The 27,174-nt window shown below is 38.8% G+C and overlaps 1 protein-coding gene across 2 annotated transcripts in view; it reads right to left on the bottom strand.

The window, feature by feature from the left end:
* arfgef3 (ARFGEF family member 3) overlaps positions 1-25,724 on the bottom strand; it is a 973,876-nt gene extending 948,152 nt beyond the window's left edge. For both annotated transcript variants that reach the window (XR_015505571.1, XM_087278778.1), the window contains exons 1-15: positions 25,353-25,724; positions 22,057-22,108; positions 20,216-20,297; positions 19,842-19,973; positions 17,211-17,279; positions 14,682-14,804; positions 14,019-14,064; positions 13,593-13,677; positions 12,415-12,519; positions 11,872-12,199; positions 7,825-7,937; positions 6,781-7,724; positions 4,761-4,927; positions 3,969-4,134; positions 856-963 (exon numbers count right to left, since the gene is read on the bottom strand). Coding sequence is in view for 1 of the 2 variants with exons in the window: in XM_087278778.1 (XP_087134904.1) it covers positions 856-963; positions 3,969-4,134; positions 4,761-4,927; positions 6,781-7,724; positions 7,825-7,937; positions 11,872-12,199; positions 12,415-12,519; positions 13,593-13,677; positions 14,019-14,064; positions 14,682-14,804; positions 17,211-17,279; positions 19,842-19,973; positions 20,216-20,297; positions 22,057-22,108; positions 25,353-25,437 (2,605 nt within the window). In the remaining variant the exon portion in view is untranslated. The remainder of the gene's footprint in view (positions 1-855; positions 964-3,968; positions 4,135-4,760; positions 4,928-6,780; positions 7,725-7,824; positions 7,938-11,871; positions 12,200-12,414; positions 12,520-13,592; positions 13,678-14,018; positions 14,065-14,681; positions 14,805-17,210; positions 17,280-19,841; positions 19,974-20,215; positions 20,298-22,056; positions 22,109-25,352) is intronic.
* Positions 25,725-27,174: the final 1,450 nt, after the last annotated feature.

Raw genomic sequence — 27,174 nt, 5'->3', positions numbered from 1 at the left:
CGAGGAAGTTTCTCGTGTTAGCCTAAATCAAGTAGGTATCGCTGCAGCCCGGAGACCTGCAAGTGGGAGGGATTGCACCACAAGTAGGTTGGGTGGCCTCCAAGTGGGAGGGACTTAAACCACAAATAGGTTGGGTTTATCAGGTTGGGTTTAGGTGTAGACGTTAATATAACACAACAGGTTACAGTGAGGTTGGGTTTAGGGTTAGGTGTACACATTCATAAAGCACAATATTCAACTCTTAAATACGACTAAATAAGGTTTGCCCAGCCCACTTGGAGCTCCAAGGCCCACCTACGTGGAGCTGGCTCTGGCCTTCGTTTATACCCTTCTCGCCTAATTTGGTTTAAGACGTCACCGACCAGGGGTGGCAGTAACGCACCAAAAGGTTTGTTGTCAACCACCTTAAAACAGGAAGAAGAAAAAATCATGACACTTGCCATCATATGGATTTACTTTCATCAGCTAGACAACAGCTTCACAGCTCTGTGAATGTCGGTGCGGTCACTTATTAATCTGCGATTGGTAAATGTAGCTTTGTGGATGCTACTGTGCTACTTGACTAATAAAATAGCTTCGCTACTGAAAAGCTATTTGATTTAGAAAGTAGCCACGCTATCGCCACGCTACTAAGAAATGTAGCTATGCTAGTAGCGTCACTACTTGTCGCAACGCTACTGCCCAACACTGGCGATGTGTTTGTAAAAACATATATTATCAATTATTTTGTCCGAGTATTTGTTGCATGGATGTGGTTTAGACCAGCTGGTGTCCCTAGCGTTGCGTTATAAATGCCTCAAGACCATTTTGTGAAGCAATTGAAACTTGAATGCAATTTCGTTTTTTCATCCCTACCTGCCACCAGGCTGTCATTGCCGTTTTTGTCACAGGTGAAGGGTGACTGTGATGAGGCTTTTCTGATCAGCTGACCACCAATAGCGCTGCTGCCCAGTCCATCAATATCTGACAGGAGAAAGAGAGAGAACCCTGATATGGACCTTTGCAAGCGAAACACAGATTATAGAACAGCAGGCAATGCATCATCATTTAAAGCACTTAAAGTACTCTTCCTACAGGGTCAGTGGCTCTGGAGAAAACTGAGGTTAAACAGATGTAATCACTGAGCGTCTGTACACTGCTTTACACGGTTAATGTAATGGATTGTGTAGGAATGGATTGCAGTTGCAGTTTATACTGTAGCTTCAGTGACAGGAATATACAGATAAAGTCAGAATTATTCGCCCTCCTGTGAATTTTAATTTCTTTTTCTATTTCTCAAATGATGTTGAACAGATTCAGGAATTTTTCACAGTATTTCCTCAAATATTTTTTCTTCTGGAGAAAGTCTTATTTGTTTTATTTCAGCTAGAATGAAAGCAGTTCTTATTTTAAAAAAAAAACATTTTAGAGTCAATATTATTAGCCCCTTAAAGGTTCAGGACACCCTGGAGAACTTTTTTTTTTTAATATTAACAGATGTGTGTGTGTTGAGCATCAGTTAAGACAATGTTAGCACCTGTCAGCCGTAATTGTGGGGAAAACTGGATAATTTTGAGCTTTTGTCAGCTAGTTTCAGCTTCCGGGTTTAAAATGATTTTTGGGGCAGGATCAAAATCGGCGACGTAGCGCAGTACTGCAAGTGCAATGATGACGCGTCGGTTTCTCATTATTATTCATAGCCGAGTTTTCTTATCCAACGAGAAGAGCCGGCTGCTTAATTATTCATGAGAGCACGTGCTTTCCGAAGGCAGACCTGCCAGTTTCAAGCAAGCTGTGAGACACAGACCAACGGCACGTAGCCGTTCATGAAGGCTCGTATGTGTTTGTTTCCATGATCCACGGGGTTTGTTGCATGATTTTTCCCCGCGATCCTGTCACGGCCAATCATACAGCAAAGCTGTGTGTGTGAAGCAAGCATTTTTGTCGGGAGAGCAGTGCGAGAATTGAAGAATGGCGGACGTTGACTTTTATCAGGAGTTCGTTCACATTCAGACACATCGCCGTGCTGCTGTGTTCGCCTAAATCCTCCAGATTACCAGCAGGGCTAATGATTAAAATAGACAGGTCAGGAGACCTGCTGCACTGAGTCTGCATTCAAGATCTATAATTTAGAAACGGGGATCGAGGGAGAATCCTCATTTATAGTGTTTACATGAACACACTTATCTTTATAATGATATAAATTGTGGTTATGTGTATATGAAATTACGAATAACAAATGTAGCAGGGCACTAAATCAGTTCATTTCTTTGCATTTTAACTTTGTGAACTATAAACTCATGCGTCTCCTCACGGTTTGTGTCTCAGTTTGTGAGCTAACTGACAACAACAGTTGTTCGCTCACGTTCTCCCCTGCTGGCCACGCCCACTCCTGCCCGATGCTCGCGGAGCTCCACGCCTATTAATCATGCATCTTTTGAAAAAATTCTGAAGTAGACTTTAACCGAAAGTGGGGGGTGTCATGGCCCTTTAAAGCCCACCCTCCCCCTTTAAGGATATGTGGATCACATATATGACTGTCAACATCTCATGTTTCATGACCCTTTAAGCAATATTAGTTTTGGATTGTCTTCAGAACAAACCACTGTTATACAATGACTTGCCTAATTACACTTACTTTACCCTAACTAACCTAGTGAAGCCTTTAAATGTCACTTTAAGCTGAATACTAGTGTCTTGAAAAATATCTAGTCAAATATTATGTGGTCATCATGACAAAGAAAAAAGAAATCAGCTATTAAATATGAGCTATTAAAACTATTACGTTCAGAAATGTGTTGAATAAGGGTGCTTTCACATTAGCACTTTTGGTCTGCACCCGGGTTCGTTTGACATCATAGTACGGTACGCTTAGCTAGTGTGAACGTGTCTTCTGAATTCGGGTGCGCACCTGTGAAGCATACCCGAGTCCGCCTGAAAGAGGTGGTGTGGGGTACGGTTCATGTGAACTCGGGTACGGTTCACTTCTGATGTGAATGCAATCGTATTAAATAACGGAATTGAACCGCCAACTGTATAACAAACTATCAATTGCATAACTTTCGTTCGTGTTTGTGTGTGTGTGTGTCATGTTTCGTACCTCGGTGACACGCGCCGGACTGAGCCAGAGCAAACACAGTGATACACAGTGATGTCTGCTTGTCTCCTCCAAAATCAGCTTCTGCAGACACTGTGTGATGTTCTGAATGCTTATAACATTTTTGCGGCAGATGGACGCGAGTCGCTTTCTGTATGTCCGCAACCAAAAGATTCAGTAAAAGCAGAATGACCGTGATGTGCGGAAGTCTTTCCATTTCGGCGCTTGCTTTCATGACCGTCACCTAGCAACGGCTGTAAACAAAACAGCAGCTCAATGACGTAAGCGTACCAGGGTTCAGAAGGAAAAAAGACAGTGTGAACACAAACCAACCGAGGAGGTGGCAGGGGGAAACAATCGAACTTGGGTACGGTCCAGGCAAATGAACCAAGTGTGAAAGCACCCTAAATCTCTCTGACTTCAGCTGTATATATTGCTGCCCTGCTGAAAAATCCAGCTTAAACCAGCCTAGGCTGGTTGGCTGGTTTTAGCTGGTTGACCAGCCTGGTTTTAGAGGGGTTTTGGCCATTTTAGGCTGGTTTCCAGCCATTTCCAGCCTGGTCTTAGCTGGTCGGGCAAGAAAATGACCAGCCAAATCCCGCTAAATCCAGCTTGACCAGCCTGGTTTAAGCTAGATATAGCTGGTTTTGGCTGGACTCCCAGCTTGGCTAGGCTGGTCAAGCTAGTTTTAGCTGGTCATTTTCCAGCCTGACCAGCTAAGACCAGGCTGAAAATGGCTGGAAACCAGCCTGGAAGTGGCCAAAACCCCTCTAAAACCAGCCAACCAGCCTAGGCTGGTTTAGGCTGGATTTTTTAGCAGGGTGCTGTCTGGTAATTTAAAGTTCTTCTTTTATCCCTTATTTGTAAGTCTAAATCAATAAATGTAATGTACCGGTGAGCATGGTGATGAGGGGTAAAGACTGCTCCTCTGCCGAGCCCCAGTATCCCGCTTCTCCCAGCAGGTTTCTCTCCAAAACCTGGTTATAAAGCTCCTCTATCCAGGCCTGAGACAAGACCACCAGAACCCCACTGCTCTGGATCTGACGCACAAACTCCTTCTGCAAAGCGAATGAACCATGATCACACAAATATGTCACCACAGCGGAATGAACCGCCAACTATTCTAGCATATGTTTTACGTAGCGGATGCCCTTCCAGCTGCAACCCATCGTCACACAGCAAGAAGGTCGCTGGTTTGAGTCCCAGCTGGGTCAGTTGGCATTTCTATGTGGAGTTTGCATGTTCTCCCCGTGTTGGTGTGGGTTTCCTCTGGGTGCTCCGGTTTCCCTCACAGTCCAAACACATGCGCTATAGGGGAATTGGATGAACTAAATTGGCTGTGGTATTTGAGTGAGTGTGTGTGTGTGTGTGTGAGAATGAGAGTGTATGGGTGTTTCCCAGTACTGGGTTGCAGCTGAAGTCGACTACTCCAGCATATGTTTAATAAGAGACTAAGCTGAAGGAAAATTAATGAATAAATGAATGAATTTAACATAGAATTAATACCATTTCAAAATGCAACTCACGCATAACATCTGAGATAACGCATGTATTTGAACATTTAATTAACAATTAAATTAAAATTATGTAGCTAACAGCTGATACAAGCTCTGAAAATGACCGTTCTGAAACTGGTAACCAGATGATTGTAAAAAAATGCATGGCAAAATAATGCAAGAAATACCAGAGACACCAGAGCAGACGTGGGCTTTCTGTGGTAATAGTCACAGCAGCACAGCTTGAGGTTGAGCAGGAGAGCATAATAGGAGACCAGGTACAATCCGTCTGCGTTCATTAGAGCCTGACAGTTCAGGTTTTCATTGCCCTCGAAACCCGGAGAATGAACCCCACCTATAAGAGCACACAATAACATCACATTACACACACGCACACACACACACACACACGCACACACACTACACAGTTAACTAACAATAATAGCATTAATAGGGATTAGTGGCAGTTTTTGAAATATTAAAGAAATAGTTTGCCAAAAAAAAAGTTCTATAATCATTTAATTGTATTGACTTATTTGCAATGTACAGCTGAAATCAAAATGAGCATCCCTCTTGTCAAATTTTAAATATTTTAAAAATACTTTTGTAATTGTTTATTAGTTGAGAAGTTATTTCAGCACATTTCTAAACATAATAGTTTTAATATCTCATTTCTAATAACTGATTTATTTTCTTTTTGTCATGATGACAGCACATAATATTAGACTAGATATTCTTCAAGACACTAGTATTCAGCTTAAAGTGACATTTAAAGGCTTAACTAGGGTAATTAGGCAAGTTAATCATTGTATAATGATGGTTTGTTCTGTAAACAATCAAAAAAACATTGCTTTAGGGTGGCTAATTAACTCAACACAGGCTCATTGTGAATCCGTACCCCCGTATACTTTTCTGGAGAGCTTGTATTATGTAGCCAGTGGTACGTATGGCTGCATTTTGTCATTAAAATGAATGCTACGTTTCTTTCCGCCACCTGACGCCACCTGTTTCTTTCCGCGCTACCAGCTGACTGCTTACGTCTGTATGGACGGCTGGCTTTTCCACCGTTACGTTTGCCCAGTGGTTTACAGCAGGGGTTCCCAAACTTTTCAGCCCGCGACCCCCAAAATAAGAATGCCAGTGACTCTCGACCCCCAATATCCTCTGAGGTGGTTATAAATACAGAAACCTTGCATGCAATGACGCAGACACACCAATTAAATTTGTGTCCGTGCTTAAAATGTGCCAAAAAGTATAACCTGATGTTATAAAATCAAAATGCATCTGACGCTATTGCTGCCTTTAATATAATGTAATTACCCCAGGGGTGGCAATCCAATAGAACTAGTAACTATAAGCTACTATAGTAACTACATAGTATATAGTAACTGTAAACGACTATTTTTATTTTCAGTATAGTTATGGATAAAATATGTTAATTCTTATGGTTTGATAAAAATAAATAGATTTTTGGAAATCACCAGGCGACCCCCCTTCATTGCCCCGCGACCCCTCGGGGGGTCCCGACCCCCACTTTGAGAACCACTGGTTTACAGCATACGTCGGATTTAGGAGGCGGAGTGAAGTTGACCACGATGACGGGGTTTGAGTCCAGCAAAGAACGATTTCAGAAAGCAGGTAAAACAAAAACATAAGCCAAAAAAACAAGTAAATAACAGGGTGAAAACGTGGGGAAAAATCAGGTGGCGGTGAGGGCTTTTCTTTTTATGGATTGCTTTAAAAAACATATCGGGTAAGTTTAGGTAAGGGAATAGATGGGTCGTTCAGTCAGTCGACAGCTGTCTCTGGTAGATTTATGCGCGAGCAGGCACGAATGACACTCACAAGAGAAATTTGAGATCTGAAAAAGCGCACACAGCAGCCTCTGGTGAATTTACGAAAATAAAAACTGCAAAACAACGTATCTCCTGGGGCGTATTTTGCGCTGTCCGGAAACGTATACAGGGGTACGTATCCACAATGAGCCTGGGATGAATAATATTTGAATAACCTTAAAATCACCTTTAAACAATTGAAAAATGCTTTAATTCTAGCCGAAATAAAACAATTAAGACTTTCTCCAGAAGAAAAAATATTATAGGAAATACTGTGAAAAATTCCTGAACCTGTCAAACATTGTTTGGGAAATATTTGACAGAATAAATTCACAAGGGGGGCTAATACTTGTGACTGCGCAAGGACTATTACCTGCTTGTAGTCCCGAGCAGAAGGTGGAGGAGAAGTTCTGCAGGGTCGCATCTACATCTGTGGTGCTGTGCAGTCCCAGCAGACGGGGCAGAAGTGTGGCTAGAGACTGCACAAAGAGCCTTGCGCTCTGTTGGTCCGCCTCCTGGTTCTTCAGCAGCTTTAAAGACAAAGCTGCAGTCCGCAGTGTACGGTGGCCGGGACAGTCCCGCGGCGTCTGCTCCTCATCAGCCAATGAGCAGTTATCAGAGCCCATATCGGATACATCAGACCGTCCGGAGTCCTTTTCTGCAGCCATGGAGTACTGATCACAGGAGTCAAACTCTGTTCTGGACAGCTCCTGCTCGTCGGCACTGAAGTTACTCTCGCTGTATCGGGAGCCATGCGAACGCGTCCGGGACTCCACCGATAGGAAGTTGGTGATGTCAGGATAGGCTAGGCCATGGCTGCGTTGCACTACGTCAGGAGGAGCCGTAGAGGATGAGATTTCAGGTGCGACACACTCCTGACGAGATCCACAGGTAGGCGAAGGTAGTCGCGGTTCGTCCCCGCAATCTTCAGGAGTGGTCCTCCCCATATCCCCTTCAAGCGTAGTCTGCCCTACATCCCCTTCCAAAGTGGTCTGGCCTGTGTCGGTGGTGACGCTAATGCTAATGTCAGGGCTGCGTTCGGTAATGCTCGCCTCCCATGCAGCGTTTTCGGATGAGAGCACTCGCCGCTGCCAGCGGAAGTCCGCTTCGTTGACTTCCACAGACTCACGCATTGACTCCGCCCCTTCCTTGAGCTCCTCCAATCGGCGCAGCAGCATGCGGGTCTGGTCCTGCTGCAGGCCACGCCCCTGACTGAGCTCATCCAAGGCACCTAATAGGGCCCCGGCGCAGGAGACGGAGGAGTAGCAGGCCTCAATCCCACCCTTCATACACGCTTCTGTGATGCCATCCATTACGCTGGGAAATTAGGAAAGACTCATTGGTGACACACAACACATTTTTAAGATCTCCGCTATAGTAACTAGATCATCACTGAATTTTAAACAAAACATCTTACAGTTTGAGAAGATCGAGATGTGATTTCCTTTTGGAGAAAGACCTCTTTCTCGTCTCGTGTTCAATCACGCATGGACCGGCGAGGTCAAACAAGCGCTGGGGGCTTCCCACAATCTGTGAGAATGAGGGAAAACAACAACATGCTTATTAGAAGAGTTAACCTGTTTATTTTAATATCACGGAATGAATAAATGATCTAAATAACATAGCTAATAAAACTAGCATTTATATAGGGAGATGTAATATATCGTAAGAAATATCGTTATCGCGATACTCAACACAACATCGCATATTTTTCCAGACTCCCAAGGTTTAAATAGAGCATTTTGAGGGATGTACACAATAACAATGGTCCCAGCGTATTTTCCAAAAATCCAAAAAGAGCCACATATTGATAAATAATGCTGTTATAGCTGTTTTAACATTAAAGGGTCACGAAACACCAAAACACATGTGTTTGAGCTGTTGACAGTCGTATATGTGTCCCACACTGCTAAAAACACTATTAAGACACCTATATTTCACTAAAAAAGTGTAAATTGGTTGTTTTTGCGTTATTTCAAGCAAATTCGTACTTCCTGTTTGAAACGAATTTTTGAAGCTGCATCACGGTCATGAGATAATAGCGTGTATTCCAGCGTGCAGACTGGGCGTCTGTGCCAGAGTGAGTCTTATTACGTCTTACAGTGTGCTGCGTTAATGCATGAGTAAAGCTTGGTTCAAACCAATCAGCGCGCTCTATTGTGCAACTTCATTAATATTCATTACTATCACCGTGTTTTCAGGACAGAGACGCCACGTTGTGTTGGCAAAACAAGCGTGAAGTGTTGCTTTTATAGTTTGCTGCAGTGAAGTTTCGTTTTCATTTTCTCTCTGTGAGAGCTCAGACTCACGTGTGGATTAACAGTGTACGCGACGCTCAACAACAATAACTTACGTGTCTAAGGAGGATTATTGTTTACCTGAGAGCTGTTCTCATCTGCAAACGCTGAGATCTGGATTCGTTTGTAATCTTCTCTTCATAAAGACGCGGCTCTAGTTGCTGGTGATTGTCCTGTCTCTACAGATTTGGTAAGTGAGCGACCAGTGCTCTTTGTTTATTCAGTTTGTTCGTATCTAACAAACTATTGCACAGAGTGTAAACACGTTAGCACCACAACCAAACTTTAACCTCGTGTAGGGTTTTTACCGCATTTAGTGACCGGAATAACACGCGCGGCTTTCTGACGCTACCTGCCGTGTGCATCTAAGTTTCTGGGAAATGCGGAGTTTTTTTTTCTCTCATTCGCCGTGCGGTATCAAACATTGCATGAAAAATACACGCTTAGAGCAGATCCTCGAATCAAATATCTCGTGTGTCGCGAGGGGCATGAATGAATTCCCTGAATGAAAGAGCCAAACTGCAGTTAAAGTCCACCATTTAATAATTTGTCAAATAATTCGACTACAGATGTCCATGTAGGTTAAACACCATCACTTTCTGCTGTATGTGTATGTGTGTGTGTGTATTTTGACTCTGAAACTCGCGCGTGCCCAAATAGACACTCCCACACCATCCCACTTTTCTTCCTCCGACACTCCCCCCTAAACAGAGCTGGACACGCCCACTTTTCTGACTTTTTCCAAAGAAGAGGTGTGAAAACACCCTGCTGAAACGAGGGGGTTTCATGGCCCTTTAAGTTATGATTGAATTGCCTCTTATGACATCAACACACTGAAATGGTCCATAGCTGAATGTAGCGAGTCTACTGATGCCACGTCGCCCTGGTCACATATTCACCCCAGCTGGAACCTCATCAGCACCGGATCGCTCACAGCTGGACCTCATCAGCCAGAGAGAGATATAAGCCAGCCCCACACAGGAGGAAGATGAGCTTCATTTACACATGACTCCCTGTGCTAACGCTTGTCTCTCTCTCTGTTTCTCCCACAGCGGACTCCAGCTCGTGAACGATCCGACAACCGAACTCTCACCATCCTTCACATTCTCCCCGGAGCACTTGAGCACCAACACTACGAAGAGCACCGTATTTGCACCTATCACCTTTGTAAATAAAGCACCCTCCGGGGGAATTGTTTGTAACTTACGTCACTGTGTTTGTGTTTTCCCTCTGCCTCGCTACATGTATTTGAGTCAAAAGTTGTCCTACACTTACAAACAATATATCAAAGCCAATAATATTTCTTCAGCTCTCAGATGACCTATAAATCTCATTTTCCCCAAAAAATTGAGGGTCAATAAATATGTAAACTATTAATTGACATAATGTACACTTTTTTACTTAATTGTGTTGTAAACAACAGGGCTGCACAATATATCGCAAAACTATCGTTATCACGATAAAAGTATCGTCATTGCAATAAACAAACATCTGTGATAAATTACATTTGCTTTATGCATTGGTTGTTTATCTAAATCAGATTGGACCTTACTATCTGTATCTACAACTCCCGAACCACCTCCCCACTCCCCCAAGTCGGTACAATAATAGCATATTTATAAGGAAACGTCATATCGTAAGAAATATCGTTATCGCAATACTCATTAACAACATTGCATATTTTTCTAGATTGTTCAGTAGTTGTATTTCAGCCAAATAATGTCCTATCATAACTATCCTATCATTAATTGACCAAATTTAAAGTTAGAAAAGGTACTCAATTGTGTTATATACAGTAGGGCTGCACAATATATCGCAAAAGTATCGTTATCATGATAAAAGTACTGCAGACATCTGTGATCAATTACTTATGTTACATTATGCATTGGAGGCGACGCAGTAGCGCAGTAGGTAGTGATAACATATCGTTATCATGAAATTTAACGGGATGATTTTATCAGAATGTAATCTGCTGGTACAATATTTAACTTTAGTTTGGAGTGTCGTAGGCTTATTTTTTTTTACCTCTTTCATAATTGTAATGGCCTCCATTCTGTGCTGGACAACACAATAGCAATAGCAATACACCTTTTTCTTGGAATGCAAAATTACCCATTATGCTTTGCGTGTATGCGCAAGGAGAATGCGAAGAACTTCCGGTCGGCAGCTGATGCGTGTAAACAGTCACATTTGGACAGCTTTGAAACGATAGTTTTAATCTATTTTACCTGCTTTTATCCTCTTTGAACTAACACTGTTGTCCATCAGCAGCATCTCCTGGACTGATCATTTACAGAAATGCGATCTAATAGGATGGAAAACAGCTGCTGTGAGGCGTTTTCCCCTCGCTGTCAGACGGCATCTTCTGCAGTTTAAATGAAGCCTCGTCATCGCTAAAGTCAACAGTTTCTCTTTATTTCAAATATATAACCAGCCCAAACTAATGTAGTTCACCAAAATGTGACACACACACGCAGCCTGTACTGTGCCACTGACACACTGATTTAATAACGCTGACAAAGTGAAAATATAGGCTAGTGTCATTTCCAAATGACAGAAAAACACAAACCGTGGTGAAAACAACACACGAAATAAAACACAAACGGCTCGCGATTAGAATGAACAGCAAATCAGCAGCAGAGCATCAATAACAGACTTTTATTGCTCATTTTTGTAAATTGCACGACTTTCATACCTGTTAAGTTATGCCGGGAACGCACACACACACTGTATTTCTGACGGCAGACACGTGAACTAGGAGAACGTTTTTCTCGTATTTCTGACGCGCTTGAACCACATGTGACAGATTATAACGGCTTTAACAGACACATTTCTAAGTTGTGTCACAAAAACACTCTGTTATCCATTAAAAACGTTATTGAAACCCATTTTCGGAGCGCAAATTACCAGTTGTACACGCTGTAAACGGAAGTTTTTAGCATTCTACCGGAAGACGCTGGTCGCTATGGCGCCCTCCATGCAGCAGCCATGAAAAAGGTCTATAGCATTCTCAATATCATTGATATTGCATATTATATATTTTCCCAGTATCATGCAGCCCTAAAATATCGTTATCAGGATATTTTTATCATATCGCCCAGCCCTATATAAAGCCTGCTCATACAGTATTTAACTTCAGTTTAGTGTGTCGTATGATCATTCTTTACCTCTTTCATAATCTTAATGGCCTCCACTCTGTGTTGGGGTGGCGGGTAGAGCAGAATACGGTGGTACAGAGACTGCAAAACAGGTTTCATGGACTCGACACAGCCTACCAGACGCACCAACTCTGCAGCCACATAGCAGATGGTCCGGACCACCGGCCCAATCATAAGCGGAGCACTAGAGGAGCATCCCGAACCCCTGCCCTGATCCAGAACCGCTGACCCCGGGGCTGATACTGAGTCCTGACACTGAGCGCCATGAGCAGAGGTGATGCTCTTATCACTCGCTGGGTTTCCCATTATCACCACCAGGGTGGGACATAACTGCTTCCTGTGAGATGCAGAAATAGGCTCTTCTCAGAGTGAGTTTTTCCTTAAAACAAGCAAAATAATCTGCCAGTGTGTAAGCTAAATAATGTAATGTCAAAAGAAAAAACAAGATTACCCCATTAATTACAGATAAAGTGTTAGTTGAGCTACTTTAACTAGTTAAAATGCCTACACTGACAGTATGCAGTGTGCAGTGGAAATAAAGAAGTGTCTCACCAGACTAGGTCAGTGAAGTTTCGCTGCAGGTGCATTGTGGGAGGACAGCTGCTGAGCATGGACAAAATAGACTCCAGGTACAACAGCTGCAGCAGCTGGTTTTCACTAAAATAAAAAATAATAAGATTAATTTAAAAAAATTAAGCAAAAATTTATTAAATAAAGTGAAAAATTAAATAGCAAACATTATTAAATAAAACAAAGAAAAGATGTTTAATAAAATAATGCAAACAATTAAATAAAGCAATAAACTAAATAGCAAAAAATAAAATAGCCAAAAAAATTATGTAAAATAAAACAAATAAATAAAAGCAAACAATTAAAAGCAAAAGATAAAATAAAAAATTTAATAAAACAAATCAAAACATAAATAAAATAAAGCAAACATTTTAATAAAGCAAAAATGTAAATAAAAAAGTTAAATTCAAATAAAATAATAAAAAATTAAATAAAGCAAAAAACAAAGCAAACAATTCATTTAAATTAAATACCAAAAAATTTATTGTAAAAAATGTATTAAATAAAACAAAAAATAAAGCAGAAATAAAAAAGCAAGAAAATAAATGTAATTAAATAGCAAAAAGTTATAAAAAATAAAATAATAAAAATAAAATAAAGCAAAAATAAAACAAAGAAATAAAAAAAATAATTAAATTAAATACCAAAGATTTTAATTGCAAAAAAATTAAATAAAGCAAGAAAATAAATGTAATTAAATAGCAAAAGAAATGTATTAAACAAAAAATTAAGCAAAAAATGTAATAAAATAAAGCTAAAAAAATAAATAAAGCAAAGCATATATTTAAATTTAAATATAAAAATAAAAAATGAAGTTAAAATAAAATAGCAAAAAATAAAGGAAAAAATAAAACAAAATAATTAGTAATTCAATTAAAAAATACAGAAATATCCAAAAGAAAAGAACGTCTCTCTTATTAAACTAATAAATCACATTCTGATTTCATTATTAGAGGAGTGAGCTTCAAAACCATTAAAGTATGTTTGAGATACAGTATGACTGTTTCTGACATAAATGCAATACTATTAGTCGATACTAATAAAAAATAAATTGTTTATTTACAGTAAAAGTGATGCAAAGCAAACACTGCATATAACAGTAATCAATAATCTTGAGTCTAAAAGTATATAATAAGTAGCTGATAATATGTAACGCTTACTTTGAGACGGACTCCAGTTTGTCACAGAAAACAGTGAGAACCATGACAACATCTTCATACAGCGCCTCAGTACTGGGAGAGACATCTGAAAACATACATACATGCATAAACATACTTTACCATTAACTGACGCCAAAATGCATCATAGCCAAGATAAACAAAATCAGTTATTAGAAATTGGGGAAAACTTATTCAGAGGGCCTAATAAATCTGACTTCAACTGTAGGAATCTAATAAGTAGACTTCAGAACAGAGCCACTATAGCCACTGTTATCTTTATTGATGGTTAAATATAGTAGTTGTCCTTTTATCAGCGAAATGCAAATGATATAATGGACAGTTCAGTGGATAAGCTGTATTGAAAACCTAGTCTTTCTTTGCTTGGCCGTAGACATGTTTTCAGTTTTGATTAGTTCATCAGCATACCTTTGCGCTGGTGCACAGGAATACACTGTTCTTCACCATCAACATCCTGTAAAGATACAAACACACTCATTACAATAACAATACAATCTAAATAATACAATCTGATGATGCCTGAAATACTAAAAAAGTCCTAGACAAATACTTTATAATAGTAGATTTAATGTGTTAACTTTAGTTTTTACACGGCTGATTCCCAGATAACAACAGCTAAATAACCTAGACTCATGTGGAAACTTTGAATAATCTTGAGGGTCAGTGAATAAATTCACATTTATGTAATTACATCCACAATCATACAGTTTGTATCTGCTTGTCTGTCATGTTTTGACTTTTTTGGACTGTCTGAAAAATGCGCAGGTTAGTGTATACTCCATTCAGCCAGTTACGTTTCTATCAGTTTTGTGTTTAATTAAAGAATTCATAAACTATTATGGCTCAGAACAATGTTTTGTGTCTAATGTCTATGTTTTGTAGCAAGTAGCAGTGTAACAAACCGGATAAAGTATATTCAGGAGGGTTGTTTTTGCAGATTAAACCGTTTCAATAAACAAATGAGACCTTATTGTAAATTATGTGTACACAGAATCCCACCACTGACATTCTGTATAGACATGCGTTTGTTTTTATTGAAGCTCAGTTGAAGTCTTATAGCACGTGACTCACTGTGTTTTCTTGTCTATGGCGTAGCTGTAGAGTGAGGTCTCCAAGAATCTGGCTGAGAGTGGCTCTGACCGCCGTGTTGATACTGCGCTGATGACAACTGGATATATACGTCTCTATACATACCTAGAGAAACAACAACACAGATTTTCAGCAAATCCTAATGACAAAGCTTAAAAAGTTAGCCTCATTTACAGTGGAGTACAGAGATTATATTGAGTATGTGGAGTACAGAGAAGATAGTCTGCATGAACCGGAAGCTGCGACCGTTTATTTTTTTCCATATTGTGACGCAGTTCCTAGAGAAACGGAATATTAAATGAGAAAACAGTGGGTGTGGCTTGTTTTTTCTGCTGCGAGCTGATTGGATGTAGTAAAGTAGGCATTTCCTAAATATGGGATAATGTGTTTGCAGAGAGTTATTACAACAGACTCCTCCTCCAACTGCAACTCATTCACACACACACACACACACACACTCGCATTCATACACAACGGGTAATTTAGTTTAATCAATTCCCTTATAGCGCATGTGTTTGGACTGTGGGGGAAACCAGAGCACCAGGAAGAAACCCACACCAACACGGGCAGAACATGCAAACTCCACACAGAAAACTGACCCAACTGGGACTTGAACCAGGGAGCTTCTTGCTGTAAGGGGACAGTGCTAACCATTGAGCCACCGTGCTGCCATGGGGTAAGCAAAATAATGTTCTTTCAAAGCAAAAATCTGATTATTTTGCATCTCAGTAGAATCTACAAGTGAGCAAACAGAGTGACCGCCGAGCATCTGCTGTTGAGCGGCTCATGGAAGAGGGACTGAAGACGTGGCATCTGTGAACACTGACACTTGTAACCATAGCAACACACCGTTGATAAGAGGAAAATATTTAGAGGGTTCATTGTGTGCCACTGAGCCGTACACCTTTATTAATAATAATAATAACAAAAAATCTTGCATTATAGGAACAAAGTCCGCTTGAAATCCAAATTTACAGTGTTTCTTTTGCTAGTGCACATTGATATTCCTAAGGTGAATAATCAACCCTTTAACTTGCTGCTCGACCAAATGGTTGACCATATTTTGACAGACTATATTTTACTGAGAGGAGGACATAACTTAACTAAACCTGATTGAGCCATCTCTACCATCTGGAAGTATGTTATGCCAAAAAAAATCCACTAGTTGTCACTAACGCAATCAACTGCACTCGTCACAACATTGCTTTTACCATTGAAGCAGGGGCATTGCTAGACATAAAGCTCTACTGGGGCACAGCACCCCCTTCAAAAAAATAAAAATAAATAAATATATATAAATAAATTTATATAAATATTTATATATTATTAAAAATAATATATATATATATAATTTTTTTATATATATTGACTATATATATATATATATATATATATATATATATATATATATATATATATATATATATATATATATATATATATATATATATATATATAAATATATATATATATATATATATATATATATATATATATAAAACAAAAAATATATATAACTATAAATAAATAACAGTATTGTTGTTATTATACAATTATTATTCTAAGTAAATAACAGAAATTAATCCTAAATATAACTGGACAACAATCTGAAGACGGTTACGGGTCTTAATACGGCATCCGGCATACGAAAATCTTTCAATATGCACTTATCGCGCAGCCCTACCTCAAATGCAATGTGTGTCTGGGTAGTTTATGTGTCTGCTGTGTGACTGGACGTGCTCTGCTTTAGCTCAATACTTATGTCCTGATCCCTGTGTGAAAAACAGGAGACATCTGGCACAACCAGACCCCTTCACACATGATGATGATGATGATGATGTGCTTTTATGAGCTGTTTATGGCCACCAGAACAGAGTTAGACACACAAACACCAGGAGAAACCCTATCAGTCAAGCAGAGCGAGAGCTCATCGCTTTGAAGGAAACTCTTTGATACTAGTGTACAGTATATGCAATTTAGTGGTTAGCACTGTCACCTCACAGCAAGAAGGTCACTGGTTTGAGTCCCAGCTAGGTCAGTTGGCATTTCTGTGTGGAGTTTGCATGTTCTCCCCATGTTGGCGTGGGTTTCCTCCGGGTGCTCCGGTTTCCCCCACAGTCCAAACACATGCACTATAGGGGAATTGATCAACTAAATTGGCCGTAGACTAAGAGTGTGTGTGTGAATATGAGAGTGTACAGATGTTTCCCAGTACTGGGTTGCAGCTGGAAGGGCATCCGAAGGAAAATGAATAACTGGTATGAAAATAAATCATGTAGAAAATAACAAACGTAATGGTCCTGCAACGAAGATCTCAGCAGGTTTTGTGGATCAAGTGGGAAGCAAACTCTGCAGTGTCCTCATTAAAGTAGCATTACAGCGCAGCACTCTTTAAGAATAGACGCCCTTTGACAAGGACTTCAATTAGAGTCTTGCCAAATTCACTTTAGATTAACAGTTTCAATTTGCTCTTTCATTTAGTCGGTCAATGGCCAAAAACGTTGCTCTTACCTCAGCAATTTTCAAGATGTTGCGGCCAGTGATCTCGAAGGTCGAGGAGTAGGTGACGCAAAGTAGGACCTACAACACAAAACATGATGTTATTTTAAACATTGCTCATTTCATTTTGGAGGTCTCCTTCAACAGGTTTATATTAATACACGGTTAAAAACATGACATTCCCTAATTTTATGCAGCATCAGCTTTTTCCTCTCAGTGTATGAGACAGTTGGTTCAAGAATCCACTTTCTAAACCCCGCCTTTCTGAGAGCCTACTCTGCTCTGGTCTACCATATAACCGTACTCTGCTCTGATCAAATTGATATAGTTTGTTGTTATTGGTCAGAAAGCTTCATATTCTGTGTTGAATGGTCAGATAACCTTATTCTGCTCTGATTGGTCAGTTGTCCCCCCATATGTTCTAGTTGGTCAGATAACCATACTCTGCTCTGATTGGTCAAATGGACCATTTTTTTGTTGAAATGGGTCAGAAAGCTCTATACTCTGATTTGATTGGCCTGATAACCCTATTCTGTTTTGATTGGTCCGATTACACCACTCTGCCCTGTTGGTCAGATTGCCTTACTTTGTTCTAGTTGATGATAAGGCTGTACTCTGCTGATTGGCCAGCTTACCCTACTCTCCACTGACTGGTCAAATGGACCTATTTCTTTCTAATTGGTCAGAAGGCCTATGCTCTGATTGCACAGGATAACCATACTCTGCCCTGATTGGTCAAATGAACCCCTTTTGTTGTAATTGGTCAGAAAGCTCTATACTCTGGTGAGATAACCCTACTATACTCTGATTGGTCCGATTACACCACTTTGCTCTGATTGGTCAGCTTTTCCCACTTTGTTTTAGTTGATCATAAGGCTGTACTCAGCTCTGATTGGCCAGATTATCCTACTCTCCTCTGATTGGTAAACTGGACCTACTTTTGTCTAATTGGTCAGAGGGCATATGCTCTGATTGGTCAAATGGACACCTTTTGTCGTAATTGATCAGAAAGCTTTATACTCTGCTCTGATTGGCCAAATAACCCTATTTTGTTCTGATTGGTCAGTTGGCCCCACTTTGCTCAGATTGGTCAAATAGCTCTAAACTTTGTACTAATAGGTCAGAAGGCCTTGCCGTGCTCTGATTGGCTAGGATTTGTTTTAATTGGTCAGATAACCCTACTATACTTTGATTGCCCTACTTTCTTCTAGTTGATCATAAAGCTGTACTCTGATCTGATTGGCCAGCATACCCTACTCTCCTCTGACAGATCAAATGAACGTACTTTTTTCTAATTGGTCAGAAGGCTTATTCTCTGATTTGTCAAGATAACCATACTCTGCTCTGATTGGTCAAATAAACCCCTTTTTTGTTGTTATTGGTCCGAAAGCTCTATACTCTGCTCTGATTGGCCAGATAACACTACTCTCTTCTAAATAGTCACCAAGCCTTCCTTTGTTCTGATCAGTCAGTTGGCCTTACTATGCGTTAATCAGTCATATAACCATACTCTGCTCTGATTGGTCAAATGAACCCATTTTTGTTGTTATTGGTCAAAAAGCTCTAAACTCTGCTCTGATTGGCCAGATAACACTACTTTGCTCTGATTGGCCAGATAACCCTACTATGCTCTGATTGGCCAGATAACCCTACTATGCTCAGATTCGTCAGACTACACCACTTTGATCTGATTGGTCAGATGGCCGACCTTTGTTATAGCTGACCAAAAGGCTCAACTATGCTCTAACTAGCCAGATAACCATACTCTCTACTGATTGGTCACTTTGCCTTCAGTCAGGCACCTCTGCACTAATCGGTCAGATAACCATGCTCTGCTCTGAATAGCCAGATAACCCTACTGTCCTCTCACTGGTCAAATGACCCTATTTTTTCTAAGGGTCAGAAGGCTGTATGCTCTGCTCTGATTGGCCAAACAACCTTACTGTCTTCTAATTGGTCACTTAGCCTTCCTTTGCTCTGATCAGTCTGTTGGCCCTGCTATGCACCAATCAGTCCTTTAACCATACCCTGCTCTGATTGGCCACATAACACTACTCTGCTCTGATTGGCCAGATAACCATACTAATGTTTTGATTGGTCAGATATCATTACAGATTACACTTCCCCGCTCATGTCAGGAAGCTAACATCCATATCTGAATTTCCTCACCACTTACATACAAAGTTATACAAAAAGTAACTATGGTGTTGGTTTGATACTCAATTACAACACAGCTGCAACTTTTGAGACTTAAAACAGACATCATTTGAGAACCAATACAAACCAGAGACTGGCTTTGAGTAGAAATTATAACTGGTAATACTTACAAGAATCCACAATTGTTTCTTACTTTTGGAAGACAATAGCACCATTTATCTGCATCCAGAGCTTTAAACTCTGCAGGGCTTTTAACATTCACAAACCCCTACATTACACACTACAAGACTATCTGAAAAGGCATAAAAGATCCAGCTGTAACAGGAACGGGAACACACAGTGTCTAGGGAGGTCTGCGTGCCAGTAATGCTGCACATTCATCCAATTACACTGACACTGCATTGAATAATCCTGCTAGAAGCAACAGTTTTTGGACGCTGACTAGCCCAGCTCTTCTTGCAGGCCTTTACATAAACACACACAGACCTTCATAACCTCCACCTGCAGGTCTTCATGGAGGCTCGGCGTCACTCTGACAGCTTCCAGGATTTGACCCAACAGTTGTTTCTCTGGAGCTTCTGCTTCCACCGCGAGAAAACAATCCTCACACAGGATCTTCTGTCAGAGAACAACAGCAGAATACACACATTACAAAGCTTTGTTTTAAGTAGAGGATTTCTTCTCTGCAGTCGGCAGAGTCATCAAGGTGATGCTTTCTGTCCTCTAAATAAAAGAGTCTGCCAACATTTCACGCAAAAGATAAACCCCTGTGTGAGAAACACTGACAGAATAGCTTTATTTGCAGTGCCGTATCGGTGAAATGTCTTTTAAAAGTGTGAAATGTTCAGAAATGAGCGCACCTGCATCCCAGTGAGGGCCGTCTGTGCCAGTTTGGTGTTTTTAGACTCCAGCGCCAACTGAAGAGGGAATAAACACTTCTCTCTGCACAAAAATAGTCCACGCTTAACACTCCAGAGCATGAAAGAAAGAGTTTGCATTGAAGCATTTTAATGTTACTGTCTCCCTCTGATGAATCACAGATTAAAGCATCTGCTGAATGAAGAATCATAAATCGAGGAACTCCTTTCAAACATATTGTAGAGCTAGGAAAATGAGAAGTACAATCCGGTAATGCATTTTCACTGTGTGCATACAAGCTAGGGCTGCACGATACTGGGGAAATATGTGATGTTGTTGTTGAGTATTAAAATAACGATATCTCTTATGATGTATTATGTCCCTATATAAATGCTATTTTTTATTAGCTATGCTTTAATATAATTTATTTATTTTATAGTGGTAAAATTAGCAGGTAAACGACATTCTTCAGATCTGATTACTTCTAATTCAGACAAAAAAAAAAATTGTGTTGAGGTGCAAACGTTTAGTCTCTAAAACACTGAATGAGTGAAAACCTCAGCAGATATCCTGTCTTTGATTGGCTGCTGTCATCTCGACTCCGCCCATCAGTGTTTATTTTCAGCTCTGGGTTCAGCTTTGAGTCACTGCAGCCAATAGCAGAACAGCAGCTACTGGGGAGGCGGGGCTAAAGATAGTAAGGCCTCATCTGATTAGTTCAGATAAACAACCAATGATTAAAATGAATGTAATTATCACAGGTGTCTGTGATACCTATTCTTCATATACTATTATCGCGATAACAATACTTTTGCGATATAAATGTGCAGCTCTACTATATATAACACAATTTAGTACCTTTTCTAAGTGTAAATTCGGTCAATTTGTTTTTATAGAGTATATTGACCCTATGGAAAGAAATGTTTATGACCCTGAATCAACAAAAATAAGGGTATATTTTTGGAAATGCAGGTTCACTGTGTGCATACAACCTAAAACAGCGATGTCACGAAACTGGAATTCGGTATCAATCGATACAAAAATTTTGAAAACGGCCATTTCCCGCTAATATTTGAGCACTGTTGAGCGCGTTCTTAAACAGCGCTGATTTGCCATTGTGTTTACAAGCTCAACAGAAATGACTGTGATTGGCTGTGAAGGTCATCAGTTCACCGAACTCACCGCTGTTTACTGAGTGTAACCACAGATACAGGGACACTGGAGCGTTTTCAAGCTGCGATTCATCAGTGGATCCCTCATATGTCCGCTTATAGGCAAACCAGCTGATCGACGTGACTTTAAAACGCTCCATTGTTAATGTATCTGTGGTTACACTCAGTAAACAGCGGTGGTTTGGTGAATTCATGACCCTCCCAGCCAATCACAGTCATTTCTGTTGAGCATGTGAACACCATGGCAAATCAGCGCTCAAATGTTCGCGTGAAATGGACGCTTTTAAAATTTCAGTACTGATTGGTATCGAATTCCAGTATCATGACAACCCTAGTTGAAGTGAAATGACATGCAAAACTTAAAAAAACAACAGGAGACATACTTAATAATAGATGCAAGCAATGTAAAAACACATTTAGATAACAAAATTAGTAAAGTTAGAACAAAAAAGAAAAAGAAAATAAATATTCAAACTATTCATAGAAACCACAAAAGTATTGTAATGCTACAAACAAAAACAAAACAACACTGATATAAAAAAAATATCTGTATATGAAAAAAGAATATAACAAATGTGTATATGTGGACTTTCATGGATCTATGGAGCATACAGGTTATGGGAGAGCAATATTGACAATTTAAAGGCTGTATGTGAAATCAAAACACTTGCCTGAGTTTAGATGGTGATATTTTAACTGATCCATTCTGAGCCTGAAGAGTTTCTGCAAAAAACAGAAATGAGACAAAATGGAGGACAAATTATACAAAACACTTTGAAATTTATATAATGTTGTTAATATAATATAAACAGTTGATGATGTTGAACAGATTCAGGAAATTTTGACAGTATTTCCTATAGTAATTATTCTTCTGGAGAAAGTCTTATTTATTTTATTTTGGCAAGAATAAAAGCAGTTATTAATTATTTTAAAGCATTTTAAGGTCAGTATTATTAGCCCCTTTAAGCTATATTAGTTTTGGGTAGTCTCCAGAACAAACCACAGTTATACAATGACTTGCCTTAATTACCCTAACTTTACCCTAATTAACCTATACGCCTTTAAATGTCACTTTAAGCTGAATAGTAGTGTCTTGAAGAATATCTAGTCTAAAATTATTTACTGTCATCATGGCAAAGATAAAATAAATCAGTTATTAGAGATGAGTTATTAAAACTATTATATGCAGAAATGTGTTGAAAAAATACATCTTTCCGTTACACAGAAATTAGGGAAAAAATATACTATAATTCTGGCTTCAACTGTATACAATATATACTGACTATACTATACACACACACACACACACACACACAAACACATCTTAACTATTAATTAAAACGCAAACAAATTAAAATGCTTTAATTTATGAATAAACACACCACATACTTCGAGAACTATTCAAAGTATTACAGACTATCTGGGAGCCATCTATCCTTTCTCTGCCATTGATTGATTCTGTATAAGAGTGGAGCATCAGAGAGCATGAGTGACGGTCTGTGAGAAACACTCAAAGGTCAGTTATGGCACGTTCCTGAAGCTCATAAATCACCATGAACAACTGCTGTAGAGTGAGGTATGATCCACTCATACAGTCTATGAGTTAAACACAGAGCTAGAACACAGATTTAGGAGAACTACAACACTTCACACTTATTTTTAATTTAATCATTACAATATACAAGTCAGAATTATTAGCCCCTCGGAATATTTTTTCAGCACATTTCTAATCATAATAGTTTTAATAACTCGTTTCTAACAACTGATTTATTTTCTCTTTGCCATGATGACAGCACATAATATCAGATTAGATATTATTCAAGACACTAGTACTCAGCTTAAAGTGACATTTAAAGACTTCATTCATTCATTCATTTTCTTTTCGTTTTAGTCTCTTTATTAATCAGGGGTCACCACAGCGGAATGCACCGCCAACTTATCCAACAGATGTTTTACGCAACGGATGCCAGTACACACTCATTTACACACACACACACACACACACACACACAATGGACAATTTAGCTTACCCAATTCTCCTATACAGCATGTGTTTGGAATTGTGGGGGAAAAAAGAGCATCTGGAGAAATGCTAACTGACCCCATCGAGACTCGAAGCAGCGACCTTGCTGTGAGGTGACAGCGCTACCCACTGCGCCACCGCGCCGCCCATATTAAAAGACTTAACTAGGTTAATTAGGTTAAAGTTAGGGTAATTAGGCATAATTTGGATCAAAGATTTGGAGTTATAAACATTATTTGTGTGATATTTTGAGCTGAAACTTCACATACACACTCTCTTGGGACATCAAAGACTTATTTTACATCTTGTAAAAAGGGGCATAATAGGTCTAATATAAAAATTAACACATCTTAATAGTATTATTATTATTACATGTGTAAAAAATATATATATATATATATATATATATATATATATATATATATATATATATATATATATATATATACATAATAATATAATAATAATATATACACACACACACACATATATATATATATATATTATTATTTTTTTTATTTTTTTTTTTAAATACAACAGTTCTGTCTGGTTCTCAAATTTGATTGGCTGATAGCCGTGATATATTAAAGTAATATAAGCACCCGTACAGCCTCTTTACCCTTTGTGTATTACTCTGCCCACATTATTCAGTTGTTATTATTTTTTCCCTTAATGCATGAATATATAATTGTAATATTTTACTCAGAGAGAAAGAAAACGTGAGCAAATTTTGTTCTACCACCACATTGGAGCAGTTGATGTCTAATGATTCTAAGTATCTGATGCTGTGCCTCTCTGACTAACATATTTCATTAAAAAACAGAGTTAAACTAAAAATTAACAAGTCAAAAAACTTTTGTTTCTGCCATAAATAAAGTATATGTTATTGATTATATGCATTAGACATTGCTTTCTTTCTTCGTACTGTATCTTAAGCTAATAAGTAAATACAGTAGAGTAGCAGCTGTTACTATTCAGATTCTAGATAAGCATCCGTGTAAAGCGGACACACACGAGCTCTTGCTGTAAGTTTACATTCTCAAGCATTAAAGCAGTGTTATAACAGGCTGAACTCGCGACTCTGAGCTTTTTAATGCGCATTTGACTGTTTTCTGTCAGGCAGGTGCATCACCATCATCATCCTCCTCATTAGCAATGATCTCTTCCTCATTAGCATAAACAGCCCAAAGTGAGAAGCAGCCGACCAGCATTAGAATTTTGACCTGCTGAAGATAAGAGGATTATAAATGTGGAGTTTTATATTTCACAAATACTGTCGTCTTCATATCGAGTTTTCCACAGAGATGTCGTTAGTCCTGTTCTGAATCAGCCACTATACTGATGCATATGCATTTGTAGCTCCGCCCTCTTTTGAAAAGAACATTTAAATTTAAAGCGACAGTCAGCAAAATGCCACAATTAGGATCATAACCTATATATGGGTCAGTTTCAGAGAGTTATAAGCATCATTTGTGTGATATTTTGAGCTGAAAGTTTACACACACACACACAATATATATATATATATATATATATATATATATATATATATATATATATATATATATATATATATATATATAATAGGTCCCCTTTAAAGTCAAGCTATATTCAACACTAATATAAAAACTAACACGTCAAAAAACTTGTGTCTGTCGTAAATAATGTATATGTTATGGGTTATATGTATTAGACATTGCTTTCTTTCTTCGTGCTGTATTTAGGCTAATATGTAAATACAGTAGAGTAACAGCTGTTACTATTCAGATTCTAGATAAACATCCGTGTAAAGCGGACACACACGAGCTCTTGCTGCATGTTTAAATTCTCAAGCATTAAAGCAGTGTTATAACAGGCTGAACTCGCGACTCTGTGCTTTTTAATGCGCATTTAAGTGTTTTCTGTCAGGCAGGTGCATCACCATCATCATCCTCATCCTCTTACCGCACGCCACACCGCAGGAGTCCCGGATCGCCCTGTATTTACTGCCCGACGCCTCCTTCTGAAGCCTCCGCAGAATCTCCTCCATCGCGCTGAAGATTTCTGATGATTTTTGGGCTGAAAATGAGGATTTCAGGCCTCCTGTTTAAAGCTCAGCATCTCTACAGTACAGATGATTCACTTTAACAACACTCACACGTCACGCGCGCGTCACTTATTATCAGCAGCGGGGAAGCCGCTAATGTTTACATTGCTAAACAATGCTTCTGACTCAATTAAAGTGAATTTTATCGGGATTCTAGTGTAAGCATCTGATTTGTGAGGTGGGTGCGCAGCTCTTGTGTCCAGCTACTTCCCGTCCGCGAATTAAGGTACGAAAGCTACTATGGTAAAGGGTGAAGTACTTAATATTCATAAGCCACGCCTTCGCTGTTGGAAGGAAATAACACCGCGTCACTGTAATCTGATTAATATTCAACGACTTCCACAGCTGGCATTGAAGGAATGCCCAGCAAATCTAATCTGATCTTATTAATATTCATAAAGAACTCATCTTCGCCGTAGTATAAGCCTGAATACTGTTTTATTATCTCCCTCTGTGAGAAAAAAATAATGTGTTATTAAATATAGACGAGGTGTAAATAAACATTTAATAGCAAAATCTAAAGTAGTGTTTTAACTATTTTTCTGTCCATGTAAAATATTTATGGATCAGTAATTGTTAGACTCAACGAAAAAGCAGTGGGATTATACTTAAACCACTGAGCAGATATACGTTATTTATTTGATATTAATAATGTTCATTTATTAGTGTGTAAATACGCATGTAAACGTAACAGCTAAACTTAATTTAGTATTTTTGTATTTTTCTGCACGAGTTTATTTAATAATAATAATAATAATAATAATAATAATAATAATAATAATAATTAAAAAAATTTGTGATCAGTAAAATTTTAAAAATGCTGTGAGACATAGGCTACTTTTAATTTTAGTCCACATACCAATTTAATAGTACAGATAGAGCCAAACTTTATGGTTGGAATGGTAAATAAGCATGTAAATTTAACAGCAAAACTTAAAGGAGTATTTTTAATTTTTAAGTATAGAGAAAAAATATAGATAAATGATTATAAATTCATATTTATGAGCGACACTTTATGGTTGGAGGGAAACAACGCAGCGTTTTAAAGTGGACTTAACAAAATCTGATCAATATTCATGAGGTAATCTTTCGCCATAGTGTAAGAATGACAGTACTGTATTATTATATAACTCCAGAAGAAAATCAGTGGTTATATGAAATTGGAGTCGGAATAATTGTAATAATTATTCATAATAATAATAGTAATTTAACCGTAATAATGTATGTTAATAGATTTCATTTTTATTTCATAATATCATTCATTCATTAAATTTCTTCTTGGCTTAGTCCCTTTATTAATCCGGGGTTGCCACAGCGGAATGAACCGCTGACTTATCCAGCAAGTTTTTACGCAGCGGATGCCCTTCCAGCTGCAACCCACACATCACACACTAGGGACAATTTAGCCTACCTAATTCACCTGTACCGCATGTCTTTGGACTGAGGGGGAAACCGGAGCACCCGGAGGTTACCCACGTGAACGCAGGGAGAACATGCAAACTCCACACAGAAACGCAGAGTCTCGAACCAGCAGCCCAGCAACCTTCTTGCTGTAAGGCGACAGCACTACCTACTGTGCCACTGCTTCGCTTTTTCATAATTACAAGTAATGCAAAATTTTATTTTATGGAACATTTCATAAAAATAAAGCAAAAATAATAAAAGATTAGTTAAAGATTT

Source organism: Danio rerio, chromosome 13 (genome assembly GCF_052040795.2).
Source record: "Danio rerio strain M-AB ecotype USA chromosome 13, GRCz13ab, whole genome shotgun sequence".
NCBI classification, from domain to species: Eukaryota; Metazoa; Chordata; class Actinopteri; order Cypriniformes; family Danionidae; genus Danio; species Danio rerio.
The sequence above is the reverse complement of the archived record's forward strand: the minus strand, read 5'-3'. Positions and strand labels throughout refer to the sequence as shown.